Source organism: Balaenoptera acutorostrata, chromosome 1 (genome assembly GCF_949987535.1).
Source record: "Balaenoptera acutorostrata chromosome 1, mBalAcu1.1, whole genome shotgun sequence".
Classification (NCBI taxonomy): Eukaryota; Metazoa; Chordata; class Mammalia; order Artiodactyla; family Balaenopteridae; genus Balaenoptera; species Balaenoptera acutorostrata.
Window position 1 is genome coordinate 82,556,735 of NC_080064.1, and position 22,956 is coordinate 82,579,690.

The window sequence follows — 22,956 nt, forward strand, 5'->3', positions numbered from 1 at the left end:
GCTCCTATAGCTGATCTGACTAGGGGCGGAGCTCAGGTGGTAATGCGAGCCATGGGGACTGGCTGTAAATACAGATGAAGCTTAGCTTGCTCACCTGCCGCTCACCACCTCCTGTGGGGCCTGGTTCCTAACAGGCCACAGACTGGTACTGGTCCGTGGCCCGGGGGGGGGGGGGTGGTTGGGGACCCCTGCTGTAGCGAGTTGCTGTTATTAATGGGATTTTCAGGAACATTGGGCCAAGGTGGAAAAAAAAAAAAGATTTAGAAATACAGTCAGCCCTCATATCTGTGGAGTTCTGCATTCGTGGATTCAACCAACCTTAGATGGAAAATATATAGGAAAAAAATTCCAGAAAGTTCCCCAAAGCAAAAATTGAATTTGTCTTGCATTGACAACTCTTTACACAGCATTTACATTGTATTAGGTATTATAAGTAACCAAGAGATGATTTAAAGTATATGGGAAGATACGTTATATGCAAATACTATACCATTTTATATGAAGGACTAGAGCATCCTTGGATTTTGGTGTCTGAGGGGTCAGGGGAGAAGGGTGGGGGTGGGGGTCCTGGAACCAATATCGTGTGAATACTGAGTGAGCCTGTAATGTTTATAAGTTCCAAACGTAACAGATAAAGCCCTTTATGGTCTGTTGACAACGTCATCTCACAGGAATAATGAGAAATAATGAATTATTGTTGTGATTGGAATATTGGGGAGTGGGAATGAGGATTGTATGAGAGGTTAACTTACGGAAGCATTTTATATTTTGTAGGGATTTAAACTTTATTCTTTTGACCAATATGTTTCTTAAACTTAATTTTGTTCCCAAAATGATTTCTTGCCATATCTTGAGTATCTCTATTATTATTTACTAAATGGTTTTCTTTATATTAACTTTAACTCATTTAGCTTTATTCTATAATAACCATCACTTGAGGAATGAATATATTTTTAATACGCACTAAAATAATTACACAAAATGAAAAATGTTTTTTCCTGCCGAGATACTCATTACAACTCTGTAAAATGCTGTATTTCATCAACTATGAGATGCCAACAATTGCAGGATGTGCTATTATTTGGTGTATCATTAAGAAAGAAAAGGCCCTATTAATTAAGCTGGAACACAGAGCTTATCATGTAGAATTTTTATTTTATGCCGATTGAAAGACAGCTTTTTATTATCTATCATTCTTGTATAAACATAAAAAGGAAAGTATAAAGGACATTGGGTTAAGGTATTTCTATGACTTCTTTCTGTTAAAAATTTGCTTGTTTTGAATTACTTAAAAAAAAACAGTTAAAAAATAACATTTTTATTGAGATACTTCATATGCCATTATAATTCATCCTTTTAAAGTATACAATTCAGTGTCTTTTAAAAAAATTCATAGAGTGTAGAATCATCACCATTATCTAATTTTAGAACATTTTATTACCCCAAAAAGAAACCCCATACCAATTAGCATTCATTCTTCATTTCCGCCTCTTCCCCCTAGCCCCTGAAAACCACTAATCTACTTTGTGGGTTTATGTTTTGCCTATCCTGGACATTTCATATAAGTAAAATCATACATTTTGTGGCCTTTTGTGTTTGGCTTCTTTCACCTAGCATAATGTTTTCAAGGTACATCCATGTTGTAGCATGTATCAGTATTTCCTTTTTATGGCTAAAATATATTTCATTATATAGACATGTATTTTGTTTATTCATCAGTTAATGGACATTGGTTTTTTTTTCCCCCACTTTTTAGCTGTTATGAGTAATGCTACTATAAACATACATGCACAGGGTTTGTATGGACACATGCTTCCATTTCTCTTGGATACGTAGCTAGGAGTGGAATTGCTGGGTCAGACGATACCTCTGTGTTTAAAGTTTTGAGGAACTGCCAAACCGTTTTCCAAAGACCCTGCACCCTTTTACAGCCTCACCAGCAACTAAGGGTTGCAGTTTCTCCACATCCTTGCTTGTACTTGTCTGTCTTTTTGATTATAATCATCCTAGTGGGTGTGCAGTGGTATCTCATCATGGTTTTGCTTTGCATTACCCCGATGGCTAATGTTGTTGAGCATGTTTTAAACCCTGTAGTTATTGGCCTGTTGTATACCTTCTTTGAAGAACTGTCTATTCAGGTCCTTTGCCTGTTTAAAAACAAATTGGATTATTTCTCTTTTTACTGAGAGTTGTAAGCATTCTTTGTATATTTTGGATACAAGTCCCTTATCAGATGTGTGATGTGCAATTATTTTCTCCTGTGGATTGTCTTTTCACTTGATGGTGTCCTTTGAAGCACAGAAGATTTTAATTTTGATGAAGTTTAATTTATCCCTTTTTCTTTTTTTGCTTGTGCTTTTGATGTCATATCTGAGAAACTATTGCCTAACACAAGGTCACAAAGATTTACTCCTATGCCTTTTTTCTAAGAATTATATAGTTTTAGCTCTTACATTTAGTCCATGATCTATTTTGTGTTAATTTTTGTGTATGGTGTGAGGTAAGTGTCCAGCTTTTTACATGTGAGTACCACCAGTTCCCTCGATCATTTGTTAAAAAACTCTTCTTTCCCTATGGAATTGTTTTGGCAATCTTTTCAAAGATCAACTGACCATAAACGTAAGCGTTTGTTTCTGGATTCTTGATTTCATTCCCTCCACTTATGTGTCCTTATGCCTGTATCATAACATCTTGACTACTTTTGCTTTAAGTTCTGAAATTGGGGCGTGCTTAAACTAGTTTTGTCATTCTTTTCCAAGGTTATTTAGGTATTCTGTGTTCCTTGCTTTATGTGAATTTTAAGATCTGTCAGTTTCTGCAGAAAAGGCACCTGTATATTGATAGATATTGCATTGAATGTTTATGTCAATTTGGGAAGTATTGCCATCTTAACAATGTTAACATCTATGAACATGGGATGACTTTCCATTCATTTAGGTCTTATTTAATTCCTCTCTCTGTTGTGTAGTTTTCATTGTACAAGTCTTCCACTTTTTTGTTAAATTTATGCCTAAGTATTTTGTTCTTTTTGGTACTATTGCAAATGGAATTTTTTCTTAATTTCATTTTCTGATTGTTCATTGCTAGTATATAGAAACACTATTGATTTTTGTATGTTAATCTTCTGCAACCTTGCTGAACTGATCTATTAGTTCTAATAGTTTTTGTGTGTGTGTGTGTGGATTCTGAATCACTACTTGAGTTTTATACCATAGCTTTCCCTCACCGTGTCAATTTTGGTGCCATCATGAATATTGGTGATAGTATTTCCTAAACTAATCTATATAAGAATTAAAATAATTATATAAAGATTGGTGATGGTCTCTATTGCAGGTTTATAGTGAAGTAGAGCAGGTCTTTTCTTGATTCTCACTTTAGGAGACCAGCTGAACATGTCTGATTTACTATGTGTACCCTGACTTCACCCATAATCATTTGTTTCCCGGAGGGATAGAAGGTGCCTCAGTATTTTCTCTAATATTTTCTCCCCAGTGGCTTCTGATACCCATTCTCTATGTTTTGATGCTGGTGTTCTTATTGTATGCACATGCACTGGCAGTGAGGAGTACTTTGCTGCTGCTGCTTGGCTAGTTAGTGATTAGGAGTTACCAGCAGTTGTAAGGCAGATTTGCATTTCATAGAGTTAAAATGTGAAAATTATATGTCCTTTAGTTAATGACTTCTCTAGGCATAGGGCCCACTGGAGCTCTTTAAGCAAAGGAGTGAGTGGCTAAAACAGGTTTTCCTTACAGCAAATTGAAAGTGCATTAAATAAGTGGTGGGGTTGGTGGCAAAAAGATCAGTTAGGAGTTGATGGTAATAGTGCAGGTGAGAGCTGATAATGATCTGAAATAAGGCTGTGGTTATAGGTGATATTTGGGAGGTGGTCTTTAAGGGAGAATCAGCAGGATTTGGTGAATATTTGGAGGGTTAGGGAAGAGGATTAGGGAGGAATCAAGGATAACAAATTTCTAGATAGAGATGGTCAGATAGTAATGGAATTAGCTGAGATAGGGAATACTGGAGAAAGGGGAGGAATTTGAAGAGAATGTTAGTTTTGTTAAGTTAAAGGTGCTGGGAGAATCCAGGTTGAGGTGTCTGGTGGGCAGTTCCAAATGAGGGTCAGAAGCTTTTGAGATAGGATGGGGCTGGAGATGAAAGATTTAGAAATTGTCAACAGACAAAAATTAGGTGAAGCGTTAGGAGAACATGACTACTTAGGACAAGCAGAACATGTAGCACAAGAGGAGGGAACCCTAGGCAACTCCACCATTTAAAGGGTTGGCAAAGGAGGAAGAATCAGTAACAGGAAATGTCAGATAGATGGGAGAGAAGAGTCGTGCACTAGGGGTGAGGAGTATTTTAGAAACTAAGAGAAGTGAATTTCAAGCAGTATGTCATGATCATCAGTTATTATGTAAAGATTTAGGTACAATGAGAACTGAAATTAGACCATTGTCTGGTATTGGGTCATTTGGAGGTCTTTGATGCAACTGTTAATTAGGACTGTCAATTTGCTATGGATTAAGTGGAGTGTGCTTTTTAAAGTTTATTGGTGAGAAGAAAGAAAAATGGAGATGTAGTTTGTAAAGACTTTTGTTGTTTTTGTTTGTTTTTAATTTGATTTTGGTTATGGCAGATTTACACAGAGGAGAGTTGGAGATTTAAAATAAAGGAAAGGAAATAATTGGTAAAGTGAGATTCTCAATGCGAGATCTCGCTCTCATACTGGAGAGAAGAGGCTTTTCTTTCTTAGAGAAGCTTATTAGGTACTTGCTTTTGTGGATAGGTTTAGGGGAAAAGGGGTGGGAGAAAGTTGAGGTATTTAATATTTGTAGCTTCTTTTTTCTCTGATTAGACTCTACCTTGTGAGTGAAGGAATTGAGTGCCCCAGCAGACCTTCCGCCAAGTTCTTCTTTCTGAAAGTGTGTACATAGGAGAAAAATGGTAAACACATATTTTTCAAAAAGCTTAGGTGCTGTAACTAGACATAAGCTAAGTTGTTAATACACACCAAAAAAAGAACTCAGCTCTTTGAGGACTATCTGGCACAAATACTGCTGCTTTACTATTCCTAGGTGAGGTGTTTTTTTTTTTTTTTTTAAGAATTATAGTTTTATGATATTAAGATGTTTTAAACATATAGAAACAAAATAAACCAGTTTTCAATGAGAAGAGAGATCATTCCTCCTCACAGTTTAAAGTTTCTTTATGGAAACTTGAACTCCTCTATTGACAGTTGAGGACTTTTTTTTTTTTAATTAATTAATTAATTAATTAATTTATGGCTGTGTTGGGTCTTCGTTTCTGTGCGAGGGCTTTCTCTAGTTGTGGCAAGCGGGGGCCACTCTTCATCGCGATGCGCGGGCCTCTCACTATCACGGCCTCTCTTGTTGCGGAGCACAGGCTCCAGACGCGCAGGCTCAGTAATTGTGGCTCACGGGCCCAGCTGCTCCGCGGCATGTGGGATCTTCCCAGATCAGGGCTCGAACCCGTGTCCCCTGCATCGGCAGGCAGATTCTCAACCACTGCGCCACCAGGGAAGCCCAACAGTTGAGGACTTTTTGATAGCAGTTCATGAATTCTCTATTCGAAGAGTAGTTTGTGCAGCTCTGGTTAAGAACGCTTACCTAGTACTAAAAATACATTTATACTGAATTTCAAAATATTCTCCTCATAATGTAGTTTTGGATCCTAATGACATTACCTTTTTTTTTAAAAAAACAGGGATTTGTGAGTTTTTTAATTTAATTATTTTTATTGAAGTATAGTTGATTTACAATGTTGTGTTAGTTTCAGGTATACAGTAAAGTGATTGTTATATATATTTTTTTTCTTTTTCAGATTCTTTTACCTTATAGTTATTACAAAATATTGAGTATAGTTCCATGTGTTATGCAGTAGGTCCTTGCTAGTTATCTATTTTAGGTCCTTGCTAGTTATCTATACACATAGCAGTGTGTATATGTTAATCCCAAACTCCTAATTTAGCCCTCCCCCCTTTCCCCCTTGGTAACCACAAGTTTGTTTTCTTGTTCATTTATATCATTTTTTTGTTTAAAGATTCCACATACAAGTGATATCATACAATATTTGTTTTTCTCTGTCTTGCTTACTTCACTTACCATGATAATCTCTAGGTCCATCCATGTTGCTGCAAATGTCATTATTTCTTTTTTATGGCTGAGTAATATTCCATTACACACACACACACACACACGCACACACACCCCCCACACACACCCATATCTTCTTTATCCATCTGTCATTGGACATTTAGGTTGCTTCCATGTCTTGTCTATTGTAAATAGTGCTGCTGTGAACATTAGGGGTGCATGTATCTTTTACATTACCTTTTAATCATGAACTAACATCAACAGATATCTGTTGGGTGCTCATCTTGAAGAAAGTACTATAATTTAGTGCTATATGCTATGGAGAATTTATTTTCTTATTCAACAAATATTATTGAGGACCTTATAATGTGGGATATAGTTTTAGATGCTAGAGATATATTGTGGAACAGCATAGACGTTTTCACTGCTTTTGTGGAGTGTGCAGTATTTTGGAGGATGGAGACACACACAGACACATACACACAGGAAACAAGTAAACACACAGTATCACCTATGTAGTGTTTTTGCTAAAACTGTTTAACTTTAATCATGAGGAAAGGATAAGGCAAATCCAGAATGTGTAGCATGCTACCAAGATAGCTGACATGAAAAAATGTTGAGTGTTAAAAATACAAAACAACAAAACAAGGACAGGGATAAAGTTGAGATTAAAGGAGGCAAAAGAGACATGACAAATGCAATGTGTGAACCTTGACTAAGATCCTAGGTTTTGAAAAAAGCTTTTAAGAACATTTTTTGTGTGTGTCAAATGGGAGAATTTGGACTGTACATTAGGTGATGATATTAATGTTAAATTTGCTGCGAAGGATAATGGTCTTGTGGCTACATAGGAGAAAGATCATTGTTTTAAGAGGGTACATGGTGATATTTGCTGGTGAAGTGTCATGGTGTCTGCAGCTTTCAAATGGATCAGCAAAAAATGTGTGTGTGTGTGTTGGAGAGAGAGGGAGAGAAATGTGAAATATTAATTGGTGAATCTAGGTGAAGAATATACTGATGATTATTATGTTTTGACTATATTTGACAACTTTCAAAATAAAGAATTGAGAAAAAAGAAATGTAAATATGCTATAAGTGCTTTAAAGAATAAGACTTCTCTGATAGTATTGTAGAGTGCAACTATTTTGATATAATTACTTAGAAGAATCAGCTATTCAAAAAATGGAGGAGTTGGGGTGGGCAGTTTTGGGAGTAGGTACAATACGTATGAATGTCTTGGGTGGGAAAGATCTTGGTTTTGAAGAATTGAAAGGTGGAGTGTATGGCTAGATATTGAGATGCAAGGATGTAATACTCCTGTGAGAGGAGAAAAGTAACATGTGATACTTTATTTATAGCATTTTTAGCCTAATAAATATCTTTTTAAAAATTTATTGAAGTATAGTTGATTTACAATGTTGTGCTGATTTCTGCTGTATAGCAGAGTGACTCAGTTATATACACATATACATTCTTTTTTAAAATATTCTTTTCCATTATGGTTTATCCCAGGAGATTGGATATAGTTCCCTAGCCTAATAAATACCTTTTTAAAAAAAAAAATTCATTTATTTATTTATGTGGCTGCATTGGGTCTTATTTGCAGCATGCGGGGTCTTTTGTTGCGGCACGCGAGCTTCTCTCTAATTGTGGCACGCGGGCTCTAGGGTGCGCGGGCTCAGTAGTTGCGGTGCTCAGGCTCTCTTGTCGTGGCACACGGGCTCTAGAGGGTGCGGGCTTAATTGCCCCGCGGCATGTGGTTCCCCATACCCTGCATTGGAAGGCGGATTCTTAACCACTGGATCACCAAGGAAGTCCGTAAATATCTTAATGTCCCAGTTTTGTTAGTGTTGGAACTATTTATAAAAGTCCTTTTGTATTTATCTATATGAGACTCTTATATGCAGAAGTTTGAAAAAGTAAAACAGAGACAGTTGGTTGTCTTTGAACTTTTTATTGTGTCGGAATCAGGGACAGCCAGCTGTTCTTACCCAGGAAACTTAACATGCAAGTTGAACCATCTCCAGAAAGACATTTCATCATTGGTAAAGTAGGCTTGTGGAAGCCTTGTGGTTAAATATACTATGGACAGAAGGCTTGTTAGTGGTAATGAATGACCTGATTTCACCACTTGTTAAGTCTGAAAATGTTCTTGGCCTTCCCACTATATTTTGTGACTTCATTTCATATTTGGGATCCAAAATGACAAATACCTAGAATAACTTCATCTGTTTCAGAGATGATGTGACTTTCTTTAGATCTTCAAGGAAGTGATTGTTTTTAAAAAATTTTATTGGCGTATAGTTGACTTAAAATATTGTGTTAGTCAAGGAAGTGATTTTTATTTCTGAGTTACAGATTTCTTATTTGTTGAAGGGAAGAGTAGTCTCCCCTTCCTATCTTATGGCATTGTTATTAGGAAAAAATGAGATGTGAATGATCCTGAGAAAGTATAATAAGATGAAGATGTTTTCAAGCCCTTTAAAATCTGTCTGTTCTGTTGTACTATCCAAGATCCAGTTCATATTTTTCTTTTAGGAATTGGAGCTTTTTAACTCTAGGGCATTGTTGGCTTGCAGCAAGGATACTGCAGTTCTGTTTGGTCTTAGGACCAAATTCTGCAGGATTACAATGAAAATTCTGAACTTTCCATTCAGTTCATTTTTGGCTGAATTTTTAGTGGAGTTTCATTTAACCGTACCAGTTTTGGACTTGAACGTGAATATATATTTAACTCACAGTTATCTATGGTTTTTATGTATATTATTAGCATCGTTGGTTTTGGTGTTTTAAATCTGTAGTTACCTGCTATCTATTGTATGCAATATAACTAACTTCTATGCAAAATAACTAATCATCTCACAACTAATATATCATCAGAGATCTGCAAACTAATATTACTAGGTAATAATAAAATGTCATTGTGGAGACATTCTGTTTTCTGTTTGCACAAATAGTTCAGATGACTGTGGATGTTGTGATGGAAAGACTTAACCAACTGTCATTTTAAAAAATCCAGTATATTCTTGAAATCTTATACTCTCTCTAAATGTTTGGTATTTCTTTGCCATTCTGAAAACACTTGATATGTTAATGTAAGTGTCATTTACAATTTTTAAAAAAGTTAACCATCCTTTTTAATAGTTTATAAAAATCTTTTTATATTATATACTTGTTGCAAAAGCCTGAGCATACAGAAGTGTTCTATAAAACTGGTATTTTATCCTAAATTTTAAGGTTTTTATATTTTCTATAATTTCATGAAGAGAGCCAAAGCCACACTCACTGAAATTGTAAACACTTCTGTCATTGCCTGACCTGTTAGCTGGCTAAGCTATTTTTAACTCTACAGGGCACAGGCTGAACCTGAGGTTGGGGTGGAGAATTTTCCTCTGCTTTTAATTTGTCTTCAAGTGAGGTGAAGTTAAGGGCAATTTAAAAAGAGTTTTTGGCTTTTTGTGTAGCATATGTGTATTCATAGGATAGTGATATTTGCCTGATAGGTGGATTTTTCTTTTTTTAAGTAGTATGTGTACTGGTAAGTATAGGCTTTCATTAATTTATTCAAGAAATAATTATTAAGTACCTACTTGGTGCCAGACATTGTGTAAAGTTTTAGAAAGCAAAATATTTTCTTTCACTTGTAATTTGAAATGCAAATTCCATTTGTTTGAAGTTATTAGGTCATTTCTAGAAAATTGTTTGAGTCTGTTTTTAATATATGTTTTACACAGAAGATTCAGACAATCATCAGTGTATGAAAGTAAGAGAATAGGTTTGTTAGAATATGAATGTTTATGGTTAAAAAATAATCTAGTTTCAACAGCCTCTTCATTCTTGCAGCCAGTAGCTTGTATTAATGCTCAGATTTTTTCCCACCCCAAAATGTCTTTTTACCTCCTTGAGGAGCTAAGCTTTTAGAAAGAGTAAGCTAAACTTAGCCTGTTAGTCTTTGCTTCTAAACCCCATGTTGTCTGGCATTTAAGCTCAATGATCATATGCAACTGGAATTGTTAACTTCGATAAACAGTTTTTATTACTTATTTTACCTAACCTATTAGGTACATCTGATACACTACTTTCTCCTTTTTCTTAGTTGTCTTTTTTTTTTTATGATATTTCTGTCTGTATTATCTTTCTATTTCTGTGGTGACTCCTTTCCTCAGAGGATTCTTTCGTTCATCATTTGAGTAAAAGAGTTTTCTGAAGATTCCCAGATTTGACTTGCACAGACCTTTAGCTTTTCTTGGTGGGATGAAGGTAGTGTACTGACCTAGGGTTGCCAGCTTTTTATTTTGGGAAGTAAAAATGTTTTAAAAAACTGCCACATATCACCATTATTTCGTAAAAGAAGAGGTATTTCAGCTCTAAGAATGTAAGAAGGATATGCTCTCAAAATACAGAATGGTCGGTAAGGTGATTAATTTTAACTCAATTAAAGCTCAATATATTGTCCTTGCTTTCCTTTGTTATAGATTGACACTGGTCTATAGACCTAATTACATTTGAGAACTGCTGACTTAAAACAGTAGTTTTTTGAGCTGGTTCAAGGGGAAGGGAGTGTGGGGAGTTCTGTGGTCTAATGTTAAGGAAAAACTGTAAAGTGTGTCATAACATATTAAAGCCTTCAAAGTAATCCTTTGTGAAAAAGCCCCCCACTTTACATGGTATTATTTTTTTCATGTAGCAACTGCATGAAAAAAGTAGAACTACATTTAGTTCTACTTTTTTCATGTAGAACTGTTATTGCAGAGGATATCCTTTGGGAAACACTGCTGTGGATGTTGATGTTACCAAGAGTTTTTCTTCACTTTTATCATTTTCTATATTTTTAAAGTTAATTTCTAATATTCATCAAAGTATTACTTACTACGAGTATAAAACATCAAATAGTTGTAAAATTTTAAAACTTTTAACCAAAAAGATGCAGTTGCTTTATCTGTTCCCTCTACCCTTCTTAGAGGCAACTGTTTTTAACTTATAGCTATTTCTTCTTTATATTTCTAAATAAAACATTGCTGTGTCTTTTTAAAAATATATATTCATTTATGTATTTGGCTGCGCCAGGTCTTAGTTGCGGCATGCAGGATCTTCGTTGTGGCATGCGGAATCTTTTAGTTGAGGCATGTGGAATCTTTTAGTTGAGGCATGTGAGATCTGGTTCCCTGCCCAGGAATTGAACTCAGGCCCCCTGCATTGGAAGCAGGGCATCTTAGATACTGGACCACCAGGGAAGTCGCATTGCTGTGTCTTAATTAATTAGTTTTGGCTGTGTTGGGTCTTCCTTGCTGTGCGCGAGCTTTCTCTAGTCGTGGCGAGACTACTCTTTGTTGCGGTGCACGGGCTTCTCATTGCAGTGGCTTCTCTTTGCGGAACACAGGCTCTAGGTATGCGGGCTTCAGTAGTTGCAGCCCGCGGGCTCAGTAGTTGCCACACATGGGCTCTAGGGCGTGTGGGCTTCAGTAGTTGTGGCTTGCGGGATCTAGAGCGCAGGCTCAGTGGTTGTGGCGCATGGGCTTAGTTGCTCTACGGCATGTGGGATCTTCCCGGACCAGGGATCGAACCCATGTCCCCTGCATTGGCAGGCGGATTCTTAACCACTGCGCCACCAGGGAAGTCCCCATTGCTTTGTCTTGATTCACCAATTTTAGGCATTTTCTTCCTGTGATGTTGGATGAGGAATTTCTCTCATAGCCTCTTCCTCCATTCTTTCAATATGGTTATATAAAAAATATCAAAACCTGTTACCTTTGTATGATTATATAAAAATAGTTCACATATGAGCCACATAGAATATGATACGGCAAAGTAATGGTGAGGCTTTAGTGAGTTAACATATGCAAAGATCTTAGAACAATGTCAGGCATTTGTTAGCTGTTTTTAGCTCTTATCTCTAGGATTCTATTTCTTTCTCATACAGCTAGGTTTAAAAATTGTCTCTTGAAAATTTGCGTAGTTTTCTTTGAACATTGAAATCTTCACAGATCTTTCCACTGTTTGTAAGATGTCTTGCAGTTCTTTTCCACAGTCAATCTGTTATTTATCAGTTGCGTTTATATTTCTTAGAGATATTCTCCTGGAGCTCTTCTGGAGTTCTGCTCTAATCTGGACTAAAAGATGTTGTCTTGGGGCTTGCCTTCACAGTCATCCCTTTGCTTGTCTGCTATGTTGACTTCCTTGTATCTTATGTCTGCCTTTTATTTGGTTTAGTTCCTCTCTTTGGTATCTTCTGTCAGGGCCAAAGAACGTGTATTTGGGGACAAGTCTTACAGACTTCGTAGACCTGAAAATACTCTTATTTTACTTTCATTCTTTTTTTTGGGGGGGGGGGTGGCCATGAGGCATGTGGGATCTTAGTTCCCCGACCAGGGGTCTAACGCGCGCCCACTGCAGTGGAAGGGCGGAGTCTTAACCACTGGACTGCCAGGGGAGTCCCTACCTTCACTCTTGATTGATAATTTGGCTGGTTATAAAGTTGATTTTCACCCAATTTATTTTTCGCTCAGAATTTTAAATGAGTAGTTTCATTGTCTTTTAGCTTCTAATGTTGCTGTAATGATAATGTCATTCCTATTCTCAGTCCTTTGTAAGTTGCCTTTCTAAGAATAATATCTTTGTCCTTGATTTTCTTGGCCTGAGTCTTTCATTTGATTTACCTTTTCAATCTGATGACTCTTATCCTTCAGTTCTAGAATGTTTTCTTCTACTTTTCCTTTGATAATTTTCTATCTATTTCTTTTACTGTTTATTGTACTTTTACTAGTCACATGTTAGATTTCTTAGATTGATACTCTGATTTTCTTAGCTATTTTCAGATAGTTTTGGTTTTTGTTCTATTGAGTTTTTTATTTTGGCTGTAATTTCATTTCTTAGAGCTTGTTATTATTCTCCCTTTCACAGTATCTTACTTCATGGATGCAGTATTTTCTCAGATTTCTGAGGATATTATAGTTTTTTTTTTTAACAAAACCCTTTTCAGAGGTATAAGACAAAGCACATATGTAGACTGCATAAAATAAATGTATAGGTTAATAAATTATTATAACATGAAGGTCTTTGTAACCAATCCCAGGTCAAGAAATAGAATGTTGCCAGCCAACGCAGAAGCCCAAATTTCAAGTCTTCTGTTCCCTCAAAGGTAATCACATCCTGATTTTGTGGTGATAACTTATTTTTCTTTCTAGTCTTATTATGCAAACGTGCCTCTTAAAGATTACAGTTTAGTTTTGCCAAATTAAAAATAAATGTTTTAAATCTTTTTCACTTACAGGTTCCAGCTTGCATCTCAACCTTTCCTTCCTTGCTTTCTTCTTTTCTCCCTCTTTTCTTCCCTCCCTCCCTTCCCCTTCCTGTTATTTGCTAAAGAAACCAGGTCATTTAACATGCAGATTTCCCAGCCTGGATCTTGCTGATTATATCCCTGTTGGGTAGCTGACCATTTATTTCTCTGCATTTCCTATAAATTGGTGGCTAGACCTAGAGGCTTACCAGATTGAGGTTTGTTTTTTGGGGTGGGGGCAAGACTACCTCATAGGTGTGGTGTCTTCTCCCGTCAAGAAGCATATAATGTCTGGGTGTTCATTGTGCACGATTAGAAGCTACTGATGCTCAGTGCAAGGATCCATTTATTCATTAGGTAATGCAAAATGGTGACTTAAAAAATTCATTAATTCCTTTTTTATTTATTGGCTTGATATATTTATAAAGAAAACTTACCCCTATTTTCAGTAGACACTTCACCTATTCCCCTCCCTGTGTCTTGTGTTTCCCTTGTGTATTCAGTTCCTTGAAAGAATAAACTTTCCGTCTTCTGATGGGAAATGCAGGATTGGGGATGTGACTTGGGAATCCAGCTGTCCTTTTCTGCAGACTTCTGCATATTATTCCATTCTTTGTGCCCCACCTGACCTCTGCCTTTTTCATCTGGTGCCACCAGTTCTTCAGGCTTTTGGGGTTCTGTGGGACAAATGGGTTTGCTTCTCATTGTTCTTTCTGCTGGGCACTTAAGTTTAATCTTCCTCATTTTAGCAGTGTTTATTATTCTTTCATCGGCTTTCCATTTTCCTGTATTGCGGTTTGGAGTTTCACAAGTACTCTCATATGAATGAAGATGGACTCTGTTTTAATTGTTTCTTTTCTCCTTGTTTTAGGGAGAGAAGGGACAGAAAAATCTTTACTCTGCCACCTTAATACAGTAAAATCCTCCTCATTCTATTTCTCTTCTCATTTCTGTCCAGGGCTCCAAACAGCCATCAGTATTTTCAAGACTTCCAGATCTTTAGTTCCAAACCTGATTTTTGTTCTGAGCTTCTGATTTCTGATTTCATGTATTTTTATATCCAGCTGCTTCCTAGATTTCCTAGTTAATCTTCTGCAGATGTTTGCCAGTTTTATCAGTCTTTTCAAAGGACTGATTTGTGGTGCCACTGGTTCTGTTTTATGGGTTTTTTTCTTTCATTAATTTCGGTTCTTTTTTTTTCATTTGGTTTCCTTGCTTTTGTTGTTATTTCCCCCCGCCTTCAACATGAGATGGATACTTATTAACTTTCTATCTTTTATCTTTGCTTTTTTGTTTTGTTTTGTTTTCCGGGATCTGCTCCACTTTTTACTAGTTGAAAACTTACTCCAACTGGCAAAGTAAAAACAACAACTAGAACTTTTCTCATTTCAATCCCTGGTATGACCCTGCATCCACTGCTGGGATTTTGTTTCTTTGTTTTTTGATGTATGATTGACATATTATATTTCAGGCATACAGCATAATGATTTGATATTTGTATATATTGCAAAATGATTACCACAATAATCTAGTTAACATCTGTCATCGTACATGGTTATAAAACTTTTTTCTTATGATGAGAACTTTTAGGCTTTTCTCTTTTAGCAATTTTCAAGTATGAAATATAGTATTATTAATTATAGTCACTGTGCTGTACACTGCATGCCTATGACTTGTTTTATAACTGGAAGTTTGTACCTTTTGACCCTCTTCACCCATTTGGCCCACCCTTCCTACCCCTACTCCCCACAGCTGGCAGCCACCAATCTGTTTTCTGTATCTATGAGCTCAATTTGTTGTTATTGTTGTTGTTGTTTTAGATTCCATGTGTAATTGAGATCATATGGTATTTGTCTTTGATTTATTTCATTTAGTCTAATGTTCTTCAGGTCCATCCATGTTGTTGCAAATGGCAAGATTTCATTCTTTTCTGTGGATGAACAGTATTCCATTTTACATATACACACACCCTACGTTTTCTTTTCTCTTTCTTTCTTTCTTTCTTTCTAATTAAATGTTATTTATTTGTTTATTTATTTATTTTTGGCTGAGTTGGGTCTTTGTTGCTGGGTGCCGTCTTCCTCTAGTTGCCACGAGCGGGGAGCTACTCTTGTTGCGGTGCATGGGCTTCTCATTGTGATGGCTTCTCTTGTTGCAGAGCATAGGCTCTAGGCACACGGGTTTCAGTAGTTGTGGCACACGGGCTTCAGAGCGCAGGCTAAGTAGTTGTGGCGCATGGGATTAGTTGCTCCGCATTATGTGGGATCTTGCTATTGAGTTGTATGAGTTGCTTATATATGTTGCATATTAACCCATTACACAATATGTAATTTGAAAATATTTTCTCCCATTCTGTAGGTTGCTTTTTTATTTTGATGATGGTTTCCTTTGCTCTGCAGAAGCTTTTCAGTTTGATGTAGTTTGACTTGTTTATTTTTACTTCTGTTGCCTTTGCTTTTAGTGTGAAATCCAAAAAATCATTGCCAAGACTGATGTAAAGGAGCTTATTACATCCTGTGTTTTCTTCTAGGAGTTTTATGGTTTCAGGTCTTATGTTCAAGTCTTTATTCCATTTTAAGTTAATTTTTGTGAATGGTGTAAGATAGTGATCCAGTTTCATTCTTTTGCATGTGGCTGCCCAGTTTTCCCAAAACTGTTTATGGAAGAGACTGTCCTTTCCCCATTGTATGTTCTTGGCTCCTTTGTTGTAAACTGTTTGACCATATATACATTGGTTTATTTCTGGGCTGTCTATTTTGTTCTATTGATCTGTTTGTTTTTATGCCTTTACCATACTGTTTTGTTTACTATAGCTTTATGAGATAATTGTAATATAGTTTGAAATGAGGAAGTGTGATCCCTCCAGCTTTGTTTGTCTTTCTCAAGATTGCTTTGGCTGTTCGGGGTCTTGTGTGGTTCCATACAAATTGTAAAATTTTTTGTTCTATTTCTGTGAAAAATGCCTTGGAAATTTGATAGGGATTGCATTGACTCTCTAGGTGGCTTTGGGTAGTATGGACATTTTCACAGTACTCATTCTTCCAATCCATGAGCATGGTATATTTTTCCATTTATTTGTGTCTTCAGTTTCTGTCTTCAGTGTCTTATAGTTTTCTGAGTACAGGTCTTTCCCTTCCGTAGTTAAATTTATTCCTAAGTATTTTATTCTCTTTGAATCAATTGTAAGTGGGATTGTTTTCTTAATTTCTCTTCCTGATAATTTGTTATTAGTATATAGAAACTCAGGTTTTTGTTTGTTGGTTTTATATCCTGTAATAACTTTACTGAATTTGTTTACTAGTTCTAGCAGTTTTTTGGTAGAGTTTTTAATATATAATGTCATGTCATATTCAAATAGAAACAGTTTTACTTCTTCCTTTCCAATTTGGATTTCTTTTTTTTTTGCAATCAATTTTATTTTATTTATTTTAAAATTAATTTTTATTAGAGTATAGTTGCTGTACAATGTGTTTCTGCTGTACAGCAAAGTTAATCAGTTATATGTATACATATATCCCCTCTTTTTTAGATTTCCTTCCCATGTAGGTCACCACAGAGCACTGAGTAGAGTTCCCTGTGCTATACAGTAGGTTCTCATTAGTTATCTGTTTTAAACATAGTAGTGTATATATGTCAATCCCAATCTCCCAGTTTATCCCACCCCTCCCTTCCCCCCTTGGTATCCATAAGTTTGTTCTCTACATCTGTGTCTCTATTTCTGTTTTGCAAATAAGTTTATCTGTACCATTTTTTCTGGATTCCACATATAATCAATAGTATACGATATTTGTTTTTCTCTTTCTGACTTACTTCACTCTGTATGACAGTCTCTGGGTCTGTCCACATTTTTGCAAATGGCACTATTTTGTTCCTTTTTTATGGCTGAGTAATAATCCGTGTATATATGTACTACATTGTCTTTATCCATTCCTCTGTTGATGGACATTTAGGTTGCTTCCATGTCTTGGCTGTTGTATTGGGTTGGCCAAAAAGTTCCTTTAGTTTTTAAGTAAAAATAAAAGATTTTTCATTTTCACCAAGAAGTTCATTGAACAGTGCATTCAACATTTTGTTCCACTACCTTCTGCCATTTTTCAGGCAACTTCATAATTCCGTCTTCCCAAAAACTCTATCTTTTTGAGCAAAGAACTGTTCCAGGTGCCTTTTACAGTCTTCCAGGGAATTGAAATTTTTTCCATTAAGAGAATTTTGTAAAGACCGAAATTAATGGAAATCCAAAGGTGCAATGTCTGGTGAATATGGCAGATGAATAAGAACTTCCCAGTCAAGCTGTAACTATTTTTGCCTGGTCATCAAAGAAACATACGGTTTTGCATTATCCTATTGGAAGAGTATGCGTTTTCTGTTGACTAATTCCGGATGCTTTTCGTCGAGTGCTGCTTTCATTTGGTCTAATCGGGAGTAGTACTTGTTGGAATTAATCGTTTGGTTTTCTGGAAGGAGCTCATAATGCAGGACTCCCTTCCAATCCCATCATATATACAACGTCACCTTCTCTGGATGAAGACCGGCCTTTGGTGTGGTTGGTGATGGCTCATTTCACTTGCCCCATGATCTCTTCCAGTCCACATTATTGTACAGTATCCACTTTTCATTGCCCATCACAATTTGTTTTAAGAACAGAACGTTTTCGTTATATTTAAGTAGAGAGTTGCATGCAGAAATATAGTCAAGAAGGTTTCTTTCACCAAACTTATGTGGAACCCAGACATCAAAGTGATTCACATAACCAAGCTGGTGCAAATGATTTTCAGTGCTCGATTTGAGTATTTTGAGTATGTCGGCTATCTCCCGCATGGTATAACGTTGATTGTTCTCAGTTAATTTCTCGATTTGATCTCTGTCGTCTTCAGCTGGTCTACCCGACCGTGGAGTGTCGTCCAGTGAGAAGTCTCCAGCGTGAAACTCTGCAAACTACTTTTGACACGTTCGATCAGTCACAGCACCTTCTCCATACACTGCACAAGTCTTTTTTTTGAGTTTCAGTTGCATTTTTACCTTTCTTGAAATAATAAAGCATAATATGCTGAAAATGTTGCTTTTTTTTTCTTCCATCTTCAATATGAAAATGACTACACAAAAATTCACCAATTTTGATAGGTTTTTTTTTTAAATGCACGCTGATATGACAGCTGTCACAATACAGTATAACAAAATTGTTTCAAATGAAGTTAAAGACAGCTAAGTGCTACTATAGTCATCTTCTAGAAAATACTGAATGAACTTTTTGTCCAACCCAATAAATAGTGCTGCAGTGAACATTGGAGTGCGTGTATCTTTTTGGATTATGGTTTTCTCTGGGTATATGCCCAGGAGTGGGATTACTGGGTCGTATGGTAACTCTATTTTTAGTTTTTTTGAGGAACCTCTGTGCTGTTCTCTATAGTGGCTGTACTAATTTACATTCCCACCAACAGTGTAGGAGGGTTCCCTTTTCTCCACACCCCTCTACCATTTATTGTTTGTAGATTTTTTGATGATGGCTCTTCTGATCGGTGTGAGGTGATACCTCATTGTAGTTTTGATTTGCATTTCTCTAATAATTAGTGATGTTGAGCATCTTTTCATGTGTTTGTTGACCATGTATGCCTTCTTTGTATTTCTTTTTCTTGACTAATTGTTCAGGCTAGGACTTCTAATAGTGTGTTGAATAAAAGTTGCAAGAGTGAGCATTCTTGTCTTGTTCTTGATCTTAGAGGAACAGCACTGAGTGTGATGTTAGCTGTGGGCTTGTCATATATGGCCTTTAATATGTTGAAGTACATTCCCTCTGCATCCACTTTGTTGAGAGTTTTTATCATAAATGGATTTTGAATTTTGTCAAATGCTTTTTTTGCATCTATTGAGGTGATCATATGGTTTTTATTCTTCATTTTGTTAATGTTGTGTATCAAATTGACTGATTTGTGGATGTTACACCATCCTTGCATCTCTGGATGATCCCACTTGATCATTTTAATATATTGTTGTATGTGATCTTTTTAATATATTGTTGAATTCAGCTTGCTAATATTTTGTTGAGGATTTTTTGAATCTGTGTTAATCAGGGATATTGGTCTGTAATTTTCTTGTGACATCTTTGACTGGTTTTGGTATCAGGGTAATGCTGGTCTCATAAAATGAATTTGGAAGTGTTCCCTCGTCTTTTATTTTTTGAAAGAGTTTGAGGTGGATTGGTATTAATTCTTTGAATGTTCAGTAGAATTTACCAATGAAGCCATCTGGTCCTGGACTTTTCGTTTGTTTGGAGTTTGTTTTAAAATTACTGATTCAGTCTTCTTACTGGTAATCGGTCTGTTCAGATTTTCTATTTCTTCATGATTCAGTCTTGGTAGATTGTGTGTTTCTAGGAATTCACTCATTTCTTCTAGGTTGTCCATCTTGTTGATGTACAGTTGTTCATAGTAGTCTCTTATGGTTCTTTGTATTTCTGTGGTATCAGTTGTAACATCTCTTTCACTTTTTTTTTTAAACGTATTTTTAAAAAATTATTATTATTATTAGCACCTTTAATTATTATTTATTTATTTATTTTTATTTTTTTGGCGTGTTGGGTCTTCGTTTCTTTGCGAGGGCTTCCTCTAGCTGCGGGAAGCAGGGGCCACTCTTCATCGCGGTGCGCGGGCCTCTCACTATCGTGGCCTCTCTTGTTGCAGAGCACAGGCTCCAGACGCGCAGGCTCAGTAGTTGTGGCTCACGGGCCTAGTTGCTCAGCATGTGGGATCTTCCCAGACCAGGGCTCGAACCTGTGTCCCCTGCATTAGCAGGCAGATTGTCAACCACTGTGCCACCAGGGAAGCCCCACTTCTTATTTTACTGATTTGAGTTCTCTCTTTTTCTTGGTGACTCTAGCTAAAGGTTTGTCTATTTTGCTTATCTTTTCAAAGAATGAGCTCTTAGTTTCATTGATCTTATTTATTGTCTTTATAGTCTATATTTCATTTATTTCTGCTCCTATCTTTGTTATTTTCTTCTTTCTGCTAACTCTGGCCTTTGTTCTTCTTTTTCTAGTTCCTTGAGATGTAAAGTTAAGTTGTTTATTAGAGATTTTTCTGGTTTCCTGACATAGGCCTGTATTACTGTGAACTTCCCTCTTAGAACTGCTTTTGCTGCATCTCATAAGTTTTGATATGTTGTATTTTCACTTTCATTTGTCTCAAGATATTTTTTGTTATCTTTTGATTTTTCTTTGAATTATTGGTTGTTCAGTAGTATGTTGTTTAATCTCCACATATTTGTGAATTTTCCAGTTTTTTTCTTGTAATTGATTTCTAGTTTCATACCATCGTAGTGGGAAAAGACTGTAATAAGAGATGCAGAAGGTAATGGTAAAGGGGTCAATACAACAATAGGTTTTAATATTTGTAAATATTTATGCACCCAGATAGGAGCACCTGAATATTTTCAAGCAAATGTTAACAAACCTAAAGGGAGAAATACACAGCAGTACAATAATAACAGGGACTTTAATACTCCATTTTCATCAATGGATAGATCATCCAGACAGAAAATCAAAAAGGAAACATTGGTCTTAAATGATCCAGGTGGACTTTCACAGATATATACAGAACATTCCATCCAAAAGGAACAGAATATACTTTCTTCTATTCCATCATGTGTTTCAAGTGTACATGGAACATTCTTCAGTGTACATTATATGTTAGGCCACAAAAGAAGACTTAATTTATTCTTTTCTAAGACAGATATTTTAAGACTTATCTAAGTACTGCATTAGCTGCATCCTAAAAGTTTTAATATATGGTGTTACTATAATTGTTCTATTCAAAATGCTTGGTAATTTCCATTATAATTGCTTCTTTGGCCCATGGGTTATTTTAGAAGAATACGTCTAGATATTTAAACTTTTAATTTATGTTTCTTATTGCTTTTTAACTTTATACCGTTGCAGTCAGAGAACATAGGCCATATGATTTTTCTTTTTTTTTAAAGATTTAATTTTTTTGTTTTTATTTTTAGCTGTGTTGGGTCGTCGTTGCTGTGCGCGGGCTTTCTGTAGTTGCGGCGAGTGGGAGCTACTCTTCATTGTGGTGCGCGGGTTTCTCATTGCAGTGGCTTCTCTTGTTGCGGAGCACAGACTCTAGGCATGCGGGCTTCAGTAGTTGTGGCACATGGGCTCTAGAGCGCAGGCTCAATAGTTGTGGCACACGGGCTTAGTTGCTCCGCGACATGTGGGATTTTCCTGGACTAGGGCTTGGACCTGTGTCCCCTGTATTGGCGGGTGGATTCTTAACCAGGTTGCCACCAGGGAAGTCCCCATATGATTTTATAACTTGAAATTTATTGAGGCTTGTTTTGTGTCTCAGTATATGGTCAATGTTTATAAATATTTTGTCTAATAGACATCCCTTCTTTGATGAAATGCAGATAATTTAATGTTGCTACTGTTTTCCTCCTAATTTCCCTCATACTGTCCTCCCAGTTCCCCAATTTGAAAACCTGGGAGTTATTCTAAATTTCTCCTTTGCTTTTAATACCACATCAAGATAATTCTTAGTATCTGTCCAGTCCAGTTTTAAAATTATTTCTTTTTTTTTTTTTTTTTAATTAATTTATTTATTTTTGGCTGTGTTGGGTCTTCATTTCTGTGCGAGGGCTTTCTCCAGTTGCGGCAAGCGGGGGCCACTCTTCATCGCGGTGCGCGGGCCTCTCACTATCAAGGTCTCTCCTGTTGCGGAGCACAGGCTCCAGACGCGCAGGCTCAGTAGTTGTGGCTCACGGGCCTAGTTGCTCCGCGGCATATGGGATCTTCCCAGACCAGGGCCCGAACCCGTGTCCCCTGCATTAGCAGGCAGATTCTCAATCACTGCGCCACCAGGGAAGCCCTAAAATTATTTCTTAATATGAGTCATGCTATGATTATTAAAATAAAAACCTTGGAAAGCCTAAAGTATATAAACTAAGTTACTCAAAGCCCTACTACACAGGGCTTTTTTTTTCCTCACTCCAATTTCTTCATGGTCCTAATTCATGTTATCCTTTTCTTGTTCATAGATTATCGCAGATTTATTATGGTTCCCATCTTTTCTCTCCTTTAATAGCATTCATTTATTTGTATGTTCATTCATTCAGCCAGTACTGAGAACCTAGTTATGTGCTAGGTACAGGGGATATATAGCAGTGAAGTAGAGAGGCAAGATATTTAATTTAGCTTGGGTCTTTTTCATTTGGCCAGTGTTATTTTTGCCACTTTCTCTCTGTTATAATTTGAGCTGTAACTATTCTGAAGTTTTGTTCCTAGAAAAGTATGTGTTGTTTTGGGACTTTGTGCCTTTGCATATGTTCCCCAGGCTTACAAAGCCCTCTATAAAGTTCATCTGGGAAACTACTACTCATCTTTCAGGTTAATTAGCTGAGTGTTGATGAAGCCTTGACTGACCTTTTCTCTTGCTTCTGGATAGATTAGAAATTCTTTTTGAGCATATTCATTATAGGAATTATGTTACATAGTTTTTGTGTGCCCTTTTGTTTCCCCACTTAGGCTGTGGTTCCTTGGTTTTATGTCACATATTCTTTCATATT

General features: G+C 36.4%; 1 protein-coding gene across 8 annotated transcripts in view; it reads left to right on the top strand.

Moving 5' to 3' along the window:
* The window catches only part of MTF2 (metal response element binding transcription factor 2), a 79,837-nt gene that overhangs the window by 15,552 nt on the left and 41,329 nt on the right, over positions 1–22,956 (top strand). For 3 of the 8 annotated variants that reach the window (XR_009009294.1, XM_057553302.1, XM_057553307.1), the window contains exon 2: positions 13,189–13,254. The exons of the other annotated variants lie outside the window; for them this stretch is intronic. Coding sequence is in view for 2 of the 3 variants with exons in the window: in XM_057553302.1 (XP_057409285.1) it covers positions 13,189–13,254 (66 nt within the window). In the remaining variant the exon portion in view is untranslated. The remainder of the gene's footprint in view (positions 1–13,188; positions 13,255–22,956) is intronic. 8 annotated transcript variants of the gene reach the window in all.